This window comes from Acomys russatus, chromosome 1 (genome assembly GCF_903995435.1).
Source record: "Acomys russatus chromosome 1, mAcoRus1.1, whole genome shotgun sequence".
Classification (NCBI taxonomy): Eukaryota; Metazoa; Chordata; class Mammalia; order Rodentia; family Muridae; genus Acomys; species Acomys russatus.
The window spans coordinates 116,489,639-116,508,327 of record NC_067137.1 but is presented as its reverse complement, the minus strand read 5'-3'; the positions used below and the strand labels follow the sequence as shown (position 1 = coordinate 116,508,327).

General features: G+C 47.2%; 1 protein-coding gene across 2 annotated transcripts in view; it reads right to left on the bottom strand.

The window, feature by feature from the left end:
• The window catches only part of Eml1 (EMAP like 1), a 131,307-nt gene that overhangs the window by 69,619 nt on the left and 42,999 nt on the right, over positions 1 to 18,689 (bottom strand). For both annotated transcript variants that reach the window (XM_051151260.1, XM_051151249.1), the window contains exon 2: positions 2,867 to 3,049. In XM_051151260.1, coding sequence (XP_051007217.1) covers positions 2,867 to 3,023 — 157 coding nt within the window. In that variant the 5' untranslated portion in view covers positions 3,024 to 3,049. The remainder of the gene's footprint in view (positions 1 to 2,866; positions 3,050 to 18,689) is intronic.

Genomic DNA, 18,689 nt, shown 5'->3' with positions numbered 1-18,689 from the left:
ATGCAGAGATGATGCCCAAAAGAACTTCTCAGATACAGGAAGCACCACAAACACTGAGGAGGGAGTGCCACCAAGGATGAGATGGCTGCAAGCCCAGGGACTGACAGGTATGTGTGACCACAGGGCAGAGACCCTTGAGGCAGACGGGACTGATCTCCCCATCAACTGGGATCAGCCATGGATAAGCCAATACCCTGTCTAAGCCTCAAGTTTCTTATAAAATAAGGCTGGCAGTGCCCGCTCAACAGGCTGCGGGGAGGGTCAGGAACAAGAAATAAAAGTCCCCAGCCCAGGGTGTGGCATGCAGTGAGCACAGAAGAAGAGCTGATACCCTGGCTGCATTTCTATTGCTGTGATAAAAAACAAACAAACAAAAAAAAAAACACCCTGACAAAAACCAGCTTGTGGAGAAAGAGTATATTTCAGCTCACAGTTCCAGACTATCATCCACCATAGCGGGAAGCCAAGGCAGGAATGTGAAGCAGCTGGTCACACCACAGCCACACTCAGGAGCGTGAAGCGGCTGGTCACACCACAGCCACACTCAGGAGCAGGGAGGGAGGAATGTGCGCACCCCTCATGTGACATGGTGCAGGGGCCACGGCACCCCTCATATGACATGGTGCAGGGGCCACGGCACCCCTCATGTGACATGGTGCAGGGGCCACGGCACCCCTCATGTGACATGGTTCAGGGGCCACGGCACCCCTCATGTGACATGGTGCAGGGGCCATGGCACCCCTCATATGACATGGTGTCTCCCACCTCCCTTTTATTTCTCACTGTGACTTCCCACTTTTCAAACTGATGAAATCTTTGCACTTATGAAAGCAATGCACAGCGAGGCATCAGATAACTGTGAAAAAGTCGTTCCTCTCCAGTTTCATGACGATCAACTGCCACTCATCATCAAGTAAGATTAAAAACCCTGGGTGAACTCTATCATTTCCCCCACTCTTCAAAAATAAGGAAATTCTAGAACCCCGAAGCTTCATTTAAGGCACCCTTTGGACCACTGTCGTCATCAGCTCCATCTGGCAAGCTGAGTAGGTCGCGGATATCTAAAATAGCCAGGCTTGTGGTCTGAAATACCCCAACTGCGTTGGCATTTAGAAGCAAAGATCATAGGAAAGGATTATTCAAAATATAGAGCCAAGGGTAGCATGTACCTCTGATGTGGGTCTGCCCTCAGCATAAGGCAGGACAAAGAACAGGGTCCCTTTCCACAGAGTGGACAGAAAGCCAAGCCCAGGAGACGGCGAGGCTTGAGAAAAACCAAGAAGAGTCAACATTAGATAGTGCTCTCCCAACTCCAGTGACAACCTGAGCCTCCAAGCCAACAGAGACGGAGGGAAGGAGGGAGAAGGAGGGAAGGAGGGAGGGAGGGAGGGAGGGAGGCAGAGAGAGAGGGGGGAGGGAGGGAGAGAGACTCATGTGAGTTCATGTGCCCTGGTTTTTGAGACAAGATCTCTCACTGGCCTAAAGCTTGCCAAGTAGGCTAGGCTGATCGGTGAGGCCCAGGACCCATCTACTGCCTCTTCACCAGGACTAGAACTATAACCCACAAGCCACACCACCTCATCCAGTGGGGCCCATTCTCTGGTCTTCACGTTTGCATGGCAAGCACTTTATGACTGAGCTTTCTCTGTGGTCCAAGAAAGCTTTGTTTTTGTTTTTATTTTTTGAGACAGGGTCTCTCTGTGTAGACCTGACTTTCCTGGAATTAACAGAGATCCCCTTTGCCCCTGCTTTCTGAGCGCAGAGATTAAAGGTGTGCACCACCACATGCAGCCAAGAAAGACATTTTTAGAGGCACATTAATATGCTACAACCTCAGGGTGCTTTAACCACAGAAAGCTCACAGCCTCCATTGCGCAGCCAGAGAACCAACTCTGGCGGAAGATGAGCCATAGCCCTTGGGTGTAAATGCCAGGACACTGACACATGTGCATGTGGTGAGGGGGAGCCATGGCCCTCGGATGTAAATGCCGGGACACTGACACACGTGCATGTGGTAAGGGGGAGCCATGGCCCTCGGATGTAAATGCTGGGACACTGACACATGCGCATGTGGTGAGGGAGAGCCATGGCCCTCGGATGTAAATGCCGGGACACTGACACACGTGCATGTGGTGAGGGGGAGCCATGGCCCTTGGGTGTAAACATCAGGACACTGACACACATGCATGTGGTGAGGGTCTTTATGACATCTTTTGTTTCTGAAATTTGAAGGTTCAGTCACTGCAATGTTGCTTAAGGTGAACGCTACTTTTGCAGGCCATGTCCTGGTCAAGGCATATATATATGGCTCCAATTAGGCAAAAACCCACTGCTACAGACCTCTGTTTCAGGCTACATCCCCATGGGTACAAGAGGGGTCTCAAAAGCAGCCAAAGGCACATCCCCCCCAAAAAGCTGAACAAACAGGCCACCTAGATGCCTAATTGACTCGGCTTCCTAAGGAGAGCCTCCCATATCTACATCCAGACTGGCCGAGGGGCTGCCATGCACCACATGAGTTTTCTGTGCTTCGGTGTAAGCTGAGGACACAGGAAGAGATGAGGTTCACCAGTAAGCTTTCCACAAGGAACCTCCCGCAGGGCCCAAAGCTCTCCCTGACCTCTGTGGTCCATCTGGACAGTCCCTTCCTTGACTCAAAGAGTATTTAAGGATCGTCTATAAATGTGCACCTCAGCATCACGCAGGGCAGCTCACGAAAAAGCCCATTGACAAATACTGTCTAACTTTGTGAGATTGGTTCGGTGGGCGGGGCTAAGGACATTTTGATTTGGGGTCGGTTTGGGGGCGAATCACCCATGAGGAGTGAGGATCTTTAACGCTGCTGTGGATGCTGCGCCATGCCCACCTTTGGTAGGTCCTTTCCTGTTAAGCACAGCCTGCTGCTCCTCCGTGATGTTCAGCCTCCGAACCACGTCGGCCAGCGCTGACTTGAGCAGCTGAATGTCATCCTCCTGCATCTGGACTCGCTGCTCCAGAGAGGCGATGCGGTCTGATACCTCCATGCTGCTGGCGGCAGAGGCGCTGTCATCTAGACCAAAGAGAAGTGTCAGGTGAGTGAGATGGCCCCCTGTGACAACCAGATCGGTACATCAGGGCACTGTTTGAACATGATGCAGCTTATCAACCTAAGACAGAACCACATGAGCTGGGTTACTTTATGGAACTTCTGCTCTTCATTTCATCAGCAGCCTCTCACTCTCCGTGTGCCTGCCATGTTTATACTAACGTCTACACTGGCATTCTGTTTTTCTACATATAAGCCCATTTGTTTGCTTATTCGGTGGTATCAGTGAACCTCAGGGACACGAGTGATGTCAGACTCTGTTTATTTCAGATTCTCAACAGTGCGGGACCCTATCTGTACCTACTCTTCTAGCCTTTATCCAATAGTGCTAGCTGACCAGGAGTTTGTGGTCAGAAGGCCACACTGCCCACCGTTATGTCACTCAGCCTCTTGAAACCAAAGCAGGTCTGTCAAAATCCATCTGTCATCTCAAAGACCCTCCACCAAACTGTGGCCGGATAGAGATAAACCCAGGTCAAGGTGTAAATGCTGGCACCAACAGGACAACGTCATGAGACTCAGACACAGCCCTCAGAGCTTCCGATGCAGAGCAGCACTCCCAAATTAGCACAGATTGGGGAAACACAGATTGGTCCCACTCTATGAAGGACAAAGCACCAAATGGTCAAATCTGTCTGTTATACAAACCCTTATGAAACAGCCACGAGGCACCTTAGCCAGAGGCACAGTTCCCACTCCCAGGTATCCCCCACAGGGCTCTTCATGACCTTCCTCATCTCTCCCACCTCGCTTTAAAAAAAAAAAAAAAAGATTTATTTATTATTATGTATACAGTATTCTGTCTGTATGTACACCTGTACACCAGAAGAGGTCATTAGATCACATTATTGATGGTTGTGAACTACCATGTGGTTGCTGGGAATTGAACTCAGGACCTTTGGAAGAACAGGCAGTGCTCTTAACCACTGAGCCATCTCTCCAGCCCCCACCTCGTTTTTTTAAATCCTCCTCATTGACTGCATTCCTACCACACCGCCTTTCCTGCATGGTGTGAATGCGAACAGGCCCCACAGGTGCAGATGTTTGAGGACTTAGTCCCTAGTTGGCGGAACTGTTTGGGAAGGATTAGGAGGTGTGGCTGTGCTGGAGGTGTATCACTAGGGATGGGCTTTGATGTTTAAAAAGCTTAGCGTCATCCCCAGTGAGTTCTCTGCCTTGTGGATCAAGATGTGAGCTCTCAAGTGCTGCTCCAGGAGCCTGCTGTCACACTCTCCCTGCACCACTGTAGACTCTAACCCTCGGGAACTATTAGCTCAACTGAATTCTTGGTTGCCTTGGGTGTGGTGTTTTATCATAGCAATAGAAATCCTAAGGGAAGCCCTGACCTAAAGCTCCCCTTAGAGCTTTAAAAAAATTACTTATTTGTATGTATATGTGTAAGTATGTACATTTGTACACACCATGGCATACATGTGGGGGTCAGAGAATAGCTTTCCTGGGTCTCCTTTTATCATGTGAGTCCTGCTAATGATCCATCTCAATGGCCCCAAAACATACTTTAGATACAAAGATAAAGACAAGATAGAAGCAAATTAATAGGAAAAATAGTGCCATGTAGTTAAAATAAGAGAGTCAAAGAGCCATGTCACAATGCAAGGGGGAGGCATTGTAAGGAAGCTGTAATAGTTACTGCCACGTATGCGCAATTCTATAGCAGGAGGCAGCATCTTCCGTTACAAAGAGCATGGACCAAATTCCAGTGCTGCTCCTCACTAGACACCCCGATTTTCCACAGAAAAGTAGGGACAACACCAGTGTCTACCTCAGATGGTTATTGTAACAGCAGACCAGTTCTGTATCTGCTTCATTAGAAATATCTGGGGGGCTGGAGAGATGGCTCAGCAGTTAAGAGCACTCACTGCCTGCTCTTCCAAAGGACCCGGGTTCAATTCCCAGCACCCACATGGCAGTTCATAACTGTCTGTAACTCCAAGATCTGACACTCTCACACCAATGCACATAAAGTAAAATTAAAAAGAGAAATATCTGTACAAGCTAATGTGTCAGTGTGTGCTATAAGTCAAGGCCATCAATGTAGTAGCAGAGTAAAGGCAAATCTAATGTTTCTCTCAAAATTCCAGAGTGCTATCTGAATCATTTTTAAATCTCACCCTACTTTTAATTATATGTCAGTGTGTGGGTATGTGCATGCCAGCTGGGGGTGTCGAACTCCCTGGAGTCAGCATTACAGGTGGTTCTGAGTGGTGAGTAGCCCATTGGGTGCTGGGAACTGAACTCGAATCTCTAGCCATTTCTTAAGTTTGGTTGGTTGGTTTTTCAAGACAGACTTTCTCTGGGTAGCCCTGACTATCCTGGAATCCACTACAGACCAGCTGGCCCCTAACTCACAGATCTGACTGCCTCCACTTCTGGAGTGCTAGGACTAAAGGTGTGAGTCACCACCGCCCCGTTCTTTCTTTCTGAACATATTTGTGCAGTAAGAATTGGTATTTTATTAATAATGTTTTATAAATTGCAAAAATAATGTTATAGCTTTCTCTCAAGGCCCAAGTGTTAGGCCACAGGTGGTAGGGTGGTGCTGCTGCGGAACTTTTGGGAGTGGGGCTTGGTAGAGGCTCTGAGGTCACTGTGAGGTCACTGGACATAGGCCTTTGCAAAGGATTTTGGGGTCTCAATCTCTTTTGCATTTTTTCTTTTTTGCTTCCCAGAGATGAGGGGAGTGGCTCTGCTCCACCACATGATCTGGCCACAAGATGCTGCCTCACTACAGGTCCAGAGCAGCAGGGCCAAGAAAGCATGGACCAGAAGTCTCAAAATGTTGAGCCAAATAAATCTCATCTTTCTTGTGAGTTCTTTATCTCGAATCTTCTGTTAATAGTCACAGAACACTAACCCAGAAAGATCAGCTATGACCTCTCTGGGTTGTTTATGTAAATAACAGCTTTTAGACAAGACACACAAACTTGTGAATGTTGTCTGAGCTAGCACAGTACGGAAGCCTGCATGGTCCAAACCTGTACTATCAACTGAGTGTATGCACACATGGAGTAGGACAGAAATGTCTTGCTGACGATGGTCTAAAATTCACGGTTGAAAACAGCACCACTGTGTCCTCAGTAGGTGAGTGGATGGGTAGATAGATGGATGGACAGGTGCCAGACTTGAACAAAAATGCATAAATCAGACTTTCAGTCATCTCACCAAATTTGTATAGGAAGAAGTATAACAGAATATTTTATTAGAAAAGCTGCCTTTCAGCACAAATAAAAATGGACATGTCTCATCTCTTAAGGAGACTCTCTGCTTTTGAGCCTTGCTGAGGTTTCCCCATGAGATAATCCTTGAGCTTTTAAGATCCTACTCAGCTGTGACAGTTTCTGCAGCCCTGGAGAGTGTGGCTTGGCAGCACTTGAGTCTGCTGGGGTACGGATTAGGCAGAGAACAGCATAACCCAGGGCCTGCACTGACCCACACAGACTGTTGCCAACCACTGAATACGCCACTGAATTCCACAGCTCAAAAAGAAACGTTTTCTCTCATTTCTGTCAAAGAAGACTGTGTTGGACTAGGAATGTGGCACAGACAAAACCGCCACGTATTATCCACTTTAGAGGAATCTTAGAAATGGTACCTCCTGCACACCTACCCAGGGAAGTCATGAAATCAGCCCGCAACAGGACACTGAAGAGGTGGCTCAGAGGTTAAGAGCTCTTGCAGAGGATCTGGGTTCATCAATTCCCAGCACCCACATGGCAGCTCACAACCACCTACCTGTAACCCCAGTTTCAGAGAATCTGACAGCTTCTTCTGGTCTCTGAGGCACCAATACACAACAGTTCGCACGTATCATTCAGGCACTCATACATAAAATAAAAACAAAATTTTTTGAAAGAAGGTGTTTTTTTTCCCCAGGTGGGCATGGTTGTATACACCTTTAATCCTCGGCACTTGAGAAGCAGAGGCAGATGGATCACTGTGTGTTCGAGACCAGCCTGGTCTACAAAGCAAGCCCAGGACATGCCAGGGCTCTAAACCCTGTCTTAAAAACAATTTAAAAAAAAATCTTTGTATCTTAGAGACTTGGAAGTTTTCACATACTGTAAATCATTTTTCCAGTAATATTAGAGGGGGTGTTGGAAAAAACAGGCTTTCTATATACTTTCACTCTTTGCATTGGGGTTTATTTGTCTTTCAGAGAAGGTCTTATGTGGCCTAGGCTGACCTTGAACAGCAGTGCTATAGGCCAAACCCAGGGCTCTGTGAATGTGGAGCCAGCGCTCTCCCAACTGAGCCCAGCCCACCTTGGGTTTTTAAGACTTCCATGTGAAACTGGGACCCACTGGCCGGGTCACCTGCTTACTTGGTGGCCTGGGTTCTGCTTACCCAGCTAGGGGTGTAACCGACCAGTGAGAAAGACTGTCCCAGGACAGCGGCCACACCGCAGAGTGCTGGCACTGCACCCACAGTGGTGAGGCACTGAACTGAAGAGGCCTGAGCAAGTAATTTCTCGGTAGGCCTCAGTCAAGGACACACCTTTACATACCCTAGCATTGTGCCAATGACCCTGAGAAAAGCAGCTGAGAAATGCCCTGGATTTGACCCCCAGCACACCACCGTATGTGATGGCCACATCTGTGATCTATGCACTAGGGAGGTGGAGGCAGGAAGATCTGAAGTTGAAGGTCACACTTGGCCACATGGAGTTCAAGGTCAGCCTAGGCTACACAAGGTCCTTTCTTACTCCTGTGAGGAGTGGATACCCTGGGGCTGCAGAGGGAGCGAGGTACAGTAGAGAGAGCACAGCCCGGGCACGCATGGTAGGATGCGTGATCTTGATCACTAACCACGGCAAGTAACTTGACCACTCCAGGTCCAATTCTCCTACCTTGGTGTTCTCATGAGAATGAGTGTTAACCAGCATCCAATATTAACACATTAATGACCTAACATCTCCTATTAACACATTAATGACCTAACATCTCATATTAACACATTAATGATCTAACAGCTGATATTAACACATTAATGGCCTAGAGACACTCATGTAGTGCATAAAGGCGGAATGTCCCTTATCTGAAATAGTTTGGACCAGGTATGTTTCCAGTTTTCAAGTTTTATCTATGCTTTATCGAGTGGCCCCGGCAAATACCTGAAATCTAAAATGTACCACGTTGCTACTCTAGAAGTTTCAGACTGCAGAGCCTTTTATACTTTGGATTTCCAGGTTAGGAGCACTCTCCATATTTGGCTCACTGCTGCTGATGTTATTGTTATCTCAACAAAAAGCAAAGCCAGGCCTTTGGTAACCCACACCAGTGACATCAGTTGCCTGGACTTCAGTTACTGAATTAAATTTGCAAACTGCAGCACTTAGCTGGTGAGATCACCCAGACTGAAGACGCCACTTCTGCTCTCAGCACAGTGACAACCTCAGGACAGAGTGTGGTTGACATGACACGAATCCTCACGTGCTGCACAGAGCGTCAGGACTCAAGGAGAGGTGAGTACATCCCAGACAGCCTCCCATTCCCACCAGACTCAGTGGAACCCTGCCGACCCAGACAGGCTCTGCAACACCATGGCTCCAGAAACACACACACACACACACACACACACCCCTATTACCCTCTGCTCATAGGCAGCTACTTATGATTATAAAAATTAAGTTTAATCAATTACTTTTATAGCTGTGAAAAGTGCCATAAGAGGGTCTGTTTAAAAAAAAAAAGAGGGTCTGTTTCTTCCTATTTTTATCTATCTAGCGATCATCTATCTATCTACCATCTACCTACCTTTCTGTCTATCTATCACCTATCATCCATCTATCTGTCTATTATCTATCATCTATCTACCTGTCTGTCTGTCTGTCTGTCTGTCTGTCTGTCTATCTATCTATCTATCTATCTATCATTTATCTATCTATCTAGGTTTCTTGAGACAGTATTTCATCCTATCATTTATCGAGTTAGTATTTTTTTTGAGACTGTGTTTTATCCTATTTCAAAGGTGCAGGAATGGGGACATTGTCCCTGTTAATCTTGTGGTTGTTGTTGTTTTCTCTGATACAGAGTTTCTCTGTGTAGCTTTGGCTGTCCTGGAACTCACTCTGTAGACCAAGCTGGCCTCCAACTCATAGAGATCCTCCTGTCTCTGCTTTCCAAGTGTTGAGATTAAAGGCATGTGCTGCCACCACTCTGTGTCCTTGTTCATCTTAAAAAATGAGCCTAGGTAAGATCAAAAATTCAAGTGACATTACATGCTGGCGAGGATGTGGAGAAAGAGGAACACTTCTTCATTGCTGGTGGGAATGCAAACTAGTACAACCACTTTGGAAATCTATCTCATGCTATCTCAGAAAACTGGGAATAGGGCTTCCTCAAGACCCAGCTATTCCACTCCTTGGAATATACCCAGAAGATGCTCCAGCACACAACAAGAACATTTGCTCAACCATGTTCACAACAGCCTTATTCATAATAGCCAGAACATGGAAACAGCCTAAGTGTCTCTCAGTAGAAGAATGGATAAGAAACTGTGGTACATTTACACTATGGAATACTACTCAGCCATTAAAAACAAGGAATTCCCAAAATTTGTGGACAAATGGATTGAACTAGAAATGATCATAATGAGTGAGTTAACCCAGAAGCAGAAAGACTCAAATGGTATATACTCACCTATAACTAGACACTAGCCCAAGGGACATGTCCCATGAGAGCCTTCACCTACCAGGAAAGTGGGATAGATATGAGGACATCCTTTTGGGACTTTAGGTGAGAGAAGCATGGGAGAATGGAAAAATAGAAGGATCCAGGGAGTCCTAGAAACCTATAAGAAGAACATTATGATGGGAAGATCTGGGCCCAGGGGTTCTGCACAAACTATGGCACCAACCAAGGACAATACATGCAGTAACATTGAACCCCTACCCAGATCTAGCCAATGGACAGGACATTCTTCACAGTTGAGTGGAGAGTGAGGACTGACTTTCACGTGAACTCGGGTGCCCCATATTTGACCACATCCCCTTGATGGGGAGGCCCAGTGGCTCTTAGGGGAAGGATAGCAGGCTACCAAGAAGAGACTTGATACCCTATGATCATATACAGGGGGAGGAAGTCCCCCTTAGTCACAGTCATAGGGGAGGGGAATAGGGTGAAGGTGGGAGGGAGGGAGGAATGGGAGGATAGAAGGGAAGGGATAACAATTGAGATGTAATATGAATGAATTAATAAATAAATAAATTTTAAAAAATGAACCTAGGGCCTGTCTCCTTCATGTTAAGATGCTCATCCTTAATATCAGCAAGCCCCAGAATCAAAGCCACAGAGTCGCATATCTCTGCCCATAGGGCATCCTTGCACTGAGCTGTCAACCCACATCTCAGATGAGAGTGAGAACTTTTGGCTCTACCAGACCTCACAAAGGCCATGGTGCTGCCGAGCCAGGAATAAATCCTAAGTCCTACACCCGATGTGGCTTATCACAGGGACAAGCACTCACCCCAAAACCATGAGGAACCACATAAGACAGTGTTGTACCTTTTCCAAAATATTTGACAGGCAATGTTGTTAAAAAAAAAAAAAAAAAAAAAGAAGGTCCAGGAAGGAAGGACCCAGAAAAAGGGATCAGTTAATATAGTGTAAGCATAAGGACTTCAGTTTGGAACCCTAGGACCCAGGTAAAAGTGGGGCACAGCAGCACCTGCAATCTGTACCTGGGGAGATAGAGCCAGGTGCAAGCCTGGAGCTCACTGGCTAGGCAGCCTAGCTCAATCAGTGAGCACCAGGTTCAGACCGTCTTAGCTATGTTTCTAGTGCTGTGAAGAGACATCATGACCAATACAACTTATATAACGAAGCATTTAGTTGGGGGCTTGCTTACAGTTTCAGAGGGTGAGTCCATGACCATCATGGCAGAAAGCATGGCAGCTGGCAGGCAGGCAGGCATGGCACTGGAGCAATAGCTGAGAGTTGATATCTGACCCATAAGCTGGAGGCAGAAAAGAGACTGCACCTGGCAAGGGCTTTTGAAGCTGCAAAGGCCACCTCCAGTGACACACTTCCTCCAGCAAGGCCACACCTCCTCCAGCAAGGCCACACCTCCTCCAGCAAGGCCACACCTCCTAATCCTTCCCAAACAGTTCCACCAACTGGGGACCAAATATTCAAATATATGAGACTATGGGGGCCCATTCTCACTCAAAGCACCACAGAGACTGTCTCAAACTAGAAAGCAGAAAGCACTGAAGAAGACATCCAATGTCAACCCTTGGCCTCCATATTCATATGTATAGGATGCGCGCGCATACACACACACACACACACACACACATACACACACACACACACACACACACACACATACACACACACACACTTGTTAAGTTTTAACATTTCACAACCAATTATATATACAATAATGAAAAAGAACGTTTTGCTTAATCTTCAGAAAACTACCTTATAAAAGTTAACTTCTATATTATGTATTGTCTGCAAAAAAAGTATTTTTATGCTCTGAGACCTAATAGCAAAAAGAGTTCAAAACATTTTACACAAAGAAGTGACATAACCTCTGCCACTTTAAGGCCAGGACCATGGTCCTCCTGTGAGATGAACAAACTTGAAGGTGGGGGGGGGCAGGGGGGGCAGGTAGGGCAGGGGCTCCCACCCTGGCCAAAGGATTTCAGCTTTACTCCTCCAGGGGCTGGGCCTGTCCTTGGAGCTCTGACTCTCAAAGTCTCTTCACAGAAAATTATGCATGTGTGTGCCGTATCGCAAACCAGTCACCATGAAGCCCGTGAGGATTTCACATCAGGAGAGAGAGGTGCTGTCAGTACCTCATGAGGAACTTCAGCAGAGACCCCAGATCTGAAAGAGACAGTAAGCTGAACTTTTCCGAGCAGGGGCCACGGATCAGTGTAGTAGAGGCCAGGAAAAAAAGATTTCATTCTAAGTAGCAATGTGTGACTACGTCTGATCTAGATGGTATAGTGTTTAAAGCAAATGAACCTTCAGCTCAATTCAGTGAAATGTTCTCAGGCATTCCCCTGTCTCAGATGAATGGGACAACTGTTAACACCGCTGCTGTATATCACAGAGAGACTGATCAGCAAACGACCATAGTAGAAACACAGGAATACAGATGTGAGAGCAACATCTGGCTCCCACCTTGCTGCAATGCATAAGGCTGACAAAAATAATGGCGCGAGGACAAGAAGGAGAGAAGTCCAAATGCATGTGAGGGAAGAACGGGGTTTCAAAAGGAAAACAGAGACCGGGGTTTTCATGAGTTCATACCATTGACTAATCCAAGGATACTGATGGCGTCAACTCCACACAGCTGCAGTGGAGCATGTCGTAAATTTATTAGCTCTTTTATCTTGACCCATGTTCTCATGTCCTTTTGCCTAACTCTTGTTATCAAGCTAGAAAAGTTCTCCTAAGGCAGCATCGGGTTCCTTGAAATGTGTGGAAGCTGGTTAAATGCTGCAGTGTGCTGGAGACACAGTGGGCCACAAGGGTGTAGCCAGTCTCTAGGGCAGCAGTTCTCAACCTGTGGGTCAGGACTCCTTTGGAAAACTTCTACCTCCAAAAAATATTTACATTACAATCCATAACAGTAGCAAAACTACAGTTAGTTATGAAGTAGCAACAAAAATAATGTTAACGTTGATGCCACCACAACGTGAGAAACTGTGCTAAGAGCTGCAGCATTAGGATGGTTGAGAACCGCTTGATGAGCGAGAGGGGGAGGAAGCGGACGCCTTTTAATTACACAGCCGGACAGTCATGTCAGATTCCACCATAAAAGAAAGACAAAGGCATGACGGGAGAAGCGGGGAGCCAGGGCGACGACGAAGACTCAGGAAAGACTGGGGTCTTGGTCTAAAGAGTTTGCTACAAATGTTCACTTCCTACATGTGTCTTCATCAGATCATTTGGCACAAAGGATCTGAGAGGGTCAATTTAAGGTTTTAAAATTAGACAGCATGTTTTCAAAACCTTTCAGCAAAATGTGTAAAATAATCGCTGTTAATCTGGGTGTTGGTTCACCTCTCTCATCCGAGCTGCTGGGGCTCCTGAGCCAGGACGGCTGCTTGAACTTCGGCATTTGAGCCCATCCTTGACAGTGTGACAAGAGCTTGTCTCTTGAAGGCTTTTTGTTTGTTTGTTTGTTTGTTTTGAGACAGATTCTTGCCATATAGTCTTGGCTGTCCTAGCACTCCCTATGTAGAGCAGGCTGGCCTTGAACTCACCAAGATCCACTGGCCTCTGCCTCCTGTAATTTTCTATTTAAAGTATTTTGTTACCTACATAACTGTCTTCTCAATAGTTTTGATTTGTTTCAGACAATATGCCCTGGCTGTGAAAGCCTCTCTTGTAGAAACCAGAAAAGCAGTTTAAGTGATTGAAAATCCATCCACAGGGCCAAAGCTCACTGCCTTCCTAGCATAAGGCTTCCTAAGGCATCCTGGGACTGGTGGTGTATAGTGGAAGTTTTGGTTTCTTTAAAAATTCACTTATGTTATATAAACTGGTTTTTGCTTTAATCCCAAATGTGAGATATGGAGCTGCTTTTAGTTTGTCCACAACTGATAATTGATAGCGTGGCTCAGGAATGGAGGATGGTCTTTGCCAGCTACAGATAGTTTAATTCTGAGGACTTGGAGAAGGTATAAATATCAGAGCCCAGAGAGAGAGGGAAAGAAGGAGAGAGGGAGAGAGGGAGAGGAAGAGAGAGGGAGAGAGAGGGAGAGAGAGGGAGAGAGAGAGAGAGAGAGAGAGAGAGAGAGAGAGAGAGAGGCTTCAAAGATGCTTCAAAGGAGGATGCTTCAATGAGATGGTAGGCGGACATTCAGAGAGAGGGAGAGAGAGAGAGAGAAGGGAGACACTTCAAGAAACACTAAAAGGATGCTTCAGGAAGATGGTTGGAGGAGGAAGGCTACTGGTTCCTTAGACTGCTGGATAGCCTGATGACTGAGAACCCTACAACCCTCATCAGCCAGAAGTAGCTAAAGATAACTCTGCCCCCTCTCCCTTCTAACCTTCTTTCTCTCCTACATGGGGTCAGGGGATTGGAAGGGAGGTAGTAGGATAAGAAACCAAAATAAAATATAATAAAAAGTAGTGCCAACAGTGATGCTACTGAGAGGTTTGGCTGTGTGGGTTTGTCTGGCAGAATACCTTTAAGAACAAGAAATCTAAGACCTTCTTGTAGAATATATTTCTCTTAGGTCATTGTCAAACAATGGGCATTTGAATCCGGGTGTGGTGGTGCATGCTTTTAATCCCAGGCAGAGGCGTCGCGACAGATGGACTCCTGTGAGCTTGAGGGCAGCCTGCTCTACATAGTGAGTACAGGACAGCCAGAGCTACATAGTGAGACCCTGTCTTGAAAAAGAAAAAAAGAAAAAGAAAAACAAAACATGGAGCTGGAGAGATGGCTCAGAGGTTAAGAACTGTCTGTTCTTCCAGAGGTCCTGAGTTCAGTTCCCAGCAAGCACATGGTGGCTCACAACCATCTATAATGGGATCTCATGCCATCTTCTGTTATACATTCAAATAGAACACTCAAATAAATAAATATTAAAAACTTAACTTTACTTCTATCCGTTGTCTTCTTTGTGATCATTTGATTATAGAAAACATTTTCTCCCTTTTATTGTTATCATGGAAGTGCTTTTTTTGTTTGTTTGTTTCTGTTTTTGTTTTTGTTTAAGTACCGTCAAGTGGTGCTTTGAGCCATGATGGGATAACCAGAGTTTGAATTTGCCATTGATCTTAAGTAGCTGAAAGGAAGAAACCAAATGTATCAGACCCTGGTGTTGAAGACCCTGGGCCTCAGAGAGCAAGGGAGAGTGAAGGGGCAGTGACTGCTGAGACATAGTAAATCAAAGGGTGAGTCTGAAGCTGTTTCAACATGTGGCTGCAGCTGCCCAAACAGGCTGCAGAGGAGGGACACAGGTAGAACCTGGTGGTAGCCCTATGTCAGGGAAATGGAACTGTAAGATCACCACAGCCAAGGTGACTGACTAGAGATGGCAGGTAGCTCCCAGGAGGGGTGAACACTGCCAGGAGTGGGTTCTCCTGCAGAGTACCTGCAGGACACCTGTATAGGATGCACCCTTGTCTTCGCGTGGTGTGGGGCTAGTGGATTGTGCTTCCAGGGGAATTGGCGTGGGATTAGCAAAATGGAGCATATTCAAACCTCAGGAATCTCAAACTTGAGACTTAAAATCTCATCCTGAAAACAGAAGGTGTGGGACAAAGCTCTCTTCTTATTTCTGTGCCTGCCTCAGGAGCACATGACACAACACACAGGTGGCTACAGGTGGTCAGTCACATGAGCTTGTCACCTGTTATTTTTCCCCATGTAAATAGATCATTGCTGAAATCCTAAGTCCCAGCCAATGAGACACATACATCTTCAAAACTCCTCCCCATTCCTCAAGGTTTATGAGTCTGTTTCACATGAAATAAAGCAGTGAGCACCATCTACTTAAACCAAGGATGTCTGAGACTAGATGTTATTCAGAGTTGTAACACTGGGGAAAGAAGGGCTCCCCTTCTTCCTGAAGAATTCATCTCTGGAACCCCAGACTCGACTGATGGCAAGGCAGTCACCACAGAACCATGTGGTCACCACTAGAGCTCACCTGGCCACCCACGAGCTTCTGTTGTTCCTCTCCAACCCCAGCTGCACTGCAGTTCTGCAGGAGCGAGCTGCTTGCTGTTCCCAAAGCAGCCACCTGATTCATCTTAGTCAGGTCAGGCCTCAGCTGGCTGCCTGATTCAGTCACTCGGGAGCCCTGAGCTCCCACTGCTGCTAGCTGTTCCCAAAGCAGCTGTCTGACTCACCCCAGTCAGGCCAGGCCCTCGCTGCCACCTGACTTGGTCTCAGAGCCTTGAGCTCCCCGCTACCACTTGGCCTGGTACTGGTGCCCAGCTAAAAGAACAGTAACACTTATTGCAGAAAATATCTCCTTTTCCTGGCTAGACAGATCTTGTGACATAGACTTCATTCTACACTCACTCAGGACCCAGTGCTTCAACCTTTTCCTCCTGGAGAGGAGACCAATGATGCTTGGACCTTCTGGTGGAGAAGTGTGCACTTCAGGCTCAGTGGTGTTGGGCCTCCCAGAAGGTGAGGAACCACAGGGTGTTATACAAAGTCATGAAGGAATCTTCCAAGAAAATGACAGAGGACAGTCTCCAGAGTCCACATGGCATGTTGATGGTGTCACTAGATTCAACAAGGAAAGGACCCACTCATGGTGGGGCCAGGAGCAGCGCAGGGAACCGAGGGAGGCTTCGACTCTCATCCGAGTCAGCCCTCTGGAAGATTCCAGTTCTCTGTGGGACTGAGGGTCAGGATGGAAATCCAGCCTCCCTGAGGTATGCACATACCACACAATCAGTCTTGGCCCTTTCCAAGGAGTATGTGCACATAAGCAGACTTCAGTGGGAGAGCTGGCCAGCTAGCTGATAGAATGGCCAACTGCCTGTACCATACAGTTCCACCCCAAGGGTATCGTGAAGTTTTAAGATTTCACCTTGTTTAATGTAAACTTGAGCAGCAAATCTTTTGTGTGTGTGTGTGTGTGTGTGTGTGTGTGTGTGTGTGAGAGAGAGAGAGAGAGAGAGAGAGAGAGAGAGAGAGAGAGAGAGAGAGAGAGAGAGAGAGTTCTCAGAACCTTCCTTGCTAGAACCTTGCAGAACAGGCCTGTAAGGGGAGAGGGCCAGTTAGATGTGCACAGAAAGACATTAAGGACAAAATAAAGACATTAAGGACATAAAAACTTGTTTTAGACATGAGCTTTTCTCAGTGAAAAATGGGGTACTGCATGCTTGCTTAGCATGTATGAGGCCTCTGAATTCTATTTCCAGACCCAGTAAACAAAATAAAAAAGTCAGGGGACACAGTCCATGGAGGAGAATGGGAGTCTGAGAGTCTGGCTGGGAAAGGCCTTGGCATCTAGGAGCTACTAACTAACCCAGGGCTGTGGCTGTTCACCTGGAACAACCAGGACATGCATGGGGGACAATGCCGCCCCTTGTGTTAGCAAGGGGATAAGTGACACCCTGTCGGCTGCACCCAAGGCTGCCTTGCAGTAGTAAGGACTCTGTCTGTTGACTTTTAAAGCTTGAGGCCTCCTGCCTGCAGCCACCATCACACCTGTGTCACAGAGTCAGATGGCACAACAGACCCCCCCCCCCCCCCCAGTGCACACACATCAGGGCATCTGTTTCTACGAAGAACACAATTGTCAGGTTGGGTCTGTGTGGTCTCTTGATCAAATTTGATGTCATAAAAGCTCAGGCTCTGAGAAGTTGTATCACACCCAGTCCTTGCGAGATCTAACCCAGAGCCCAGGATGGTGAGATCTAACCTAGAGCCAAGCATGGTGAGATCTAACCTAGAGCCCAGGACGGCGAGATCTAACCCAGAGCCCAGGATGGCGAGATCTAACCCAGAGCCTAGGATGGCGAGATCTAACCCAGAGCCCAGCATGGCGAGATCTAACCCAGAGCCCAGCATGGCGAGATCTAACCCAGAGCCCAGGATGGCGAGATCTAACCCAGAGTCCAAGACGGCGAGATCTAACCCAGAGCCCAGGATGGCGAGATCTAACCCAGAGCCCAGGATGGCGAGATCTAACCCAGAGTCCAAGACGGTGAGATCTAACCCAGAGCCCAGGATGGCGAGATCTAACCCAGAGCCCAGGATGGCGAGATCTAACCCAGAGCCCAGGATGGCAAGATCTAACCCAGAGCCCAGGATGGCAAGCTTCCAGCCCTCCTGCCACACCAGGCTCAGCAGAAGGCGCCAAGTAGAGACATAGCTGACGTGTGACCAGAACAAGGTTGACACTGTCCATGCAGGAGGTGGCCAGGAACTGGCACACACATAGGAAAAGAGGTTCATCCACTGTCACCAGACTCTTCCATATGGTGGTTTTACAAAGAAAAAAAAACATTGTTATAATAAAGCAAGGCTAGTTATACATTGTGAGCCAGCCTCCCCAACCCTACTCTGGCACCCAAGGGTGTAGCAGGATTAAGAGGTTCAACGAGGAAGGAAAAGGACCTTGGTCTGATCCTATGAAACAAGGCTCTCCAGAAGCTGCTGGAGCCTGCACTTGTCACCACACAGACACCCGGTGCCCATCCAGAAAACACAGATGGATTGGCCTGCTGACAGCCAGCATGTCTGGTGAGGCAGAGTAGGCCAAAGAAAGGGATGCTGGAATAGAGAAAGGCTAGAGAGAGGCTTCAGCAGCCTAAAGTGGGGCTCAAAGACAAGGGGAAAGACACACGCAGAAGGTGGGTGCTCTGGCTTGGGGATCTGCCCCCACACAGTTCCTCTCTACCATTAACCTGAGCAGAGAGCCTGGGCAGCTCAGCGACCTTTTCTGTAGAATATTCCTGACAGGAAAGAGAAAAACAAGAGACGATTCAAAACAAAGCTATGTGCCACACTAGTTGGCTCTGGATGCCCCACCCAAGAGGGATTCTACAAGACAGGGTCAGAGAGTGAGGGAGACAGATTAAAGAAAAGAAAAATATTTGTTTTCTGTTTTGTTTTGTTGGTTTTTTCCCCCCAAGACAGGAACCTGACA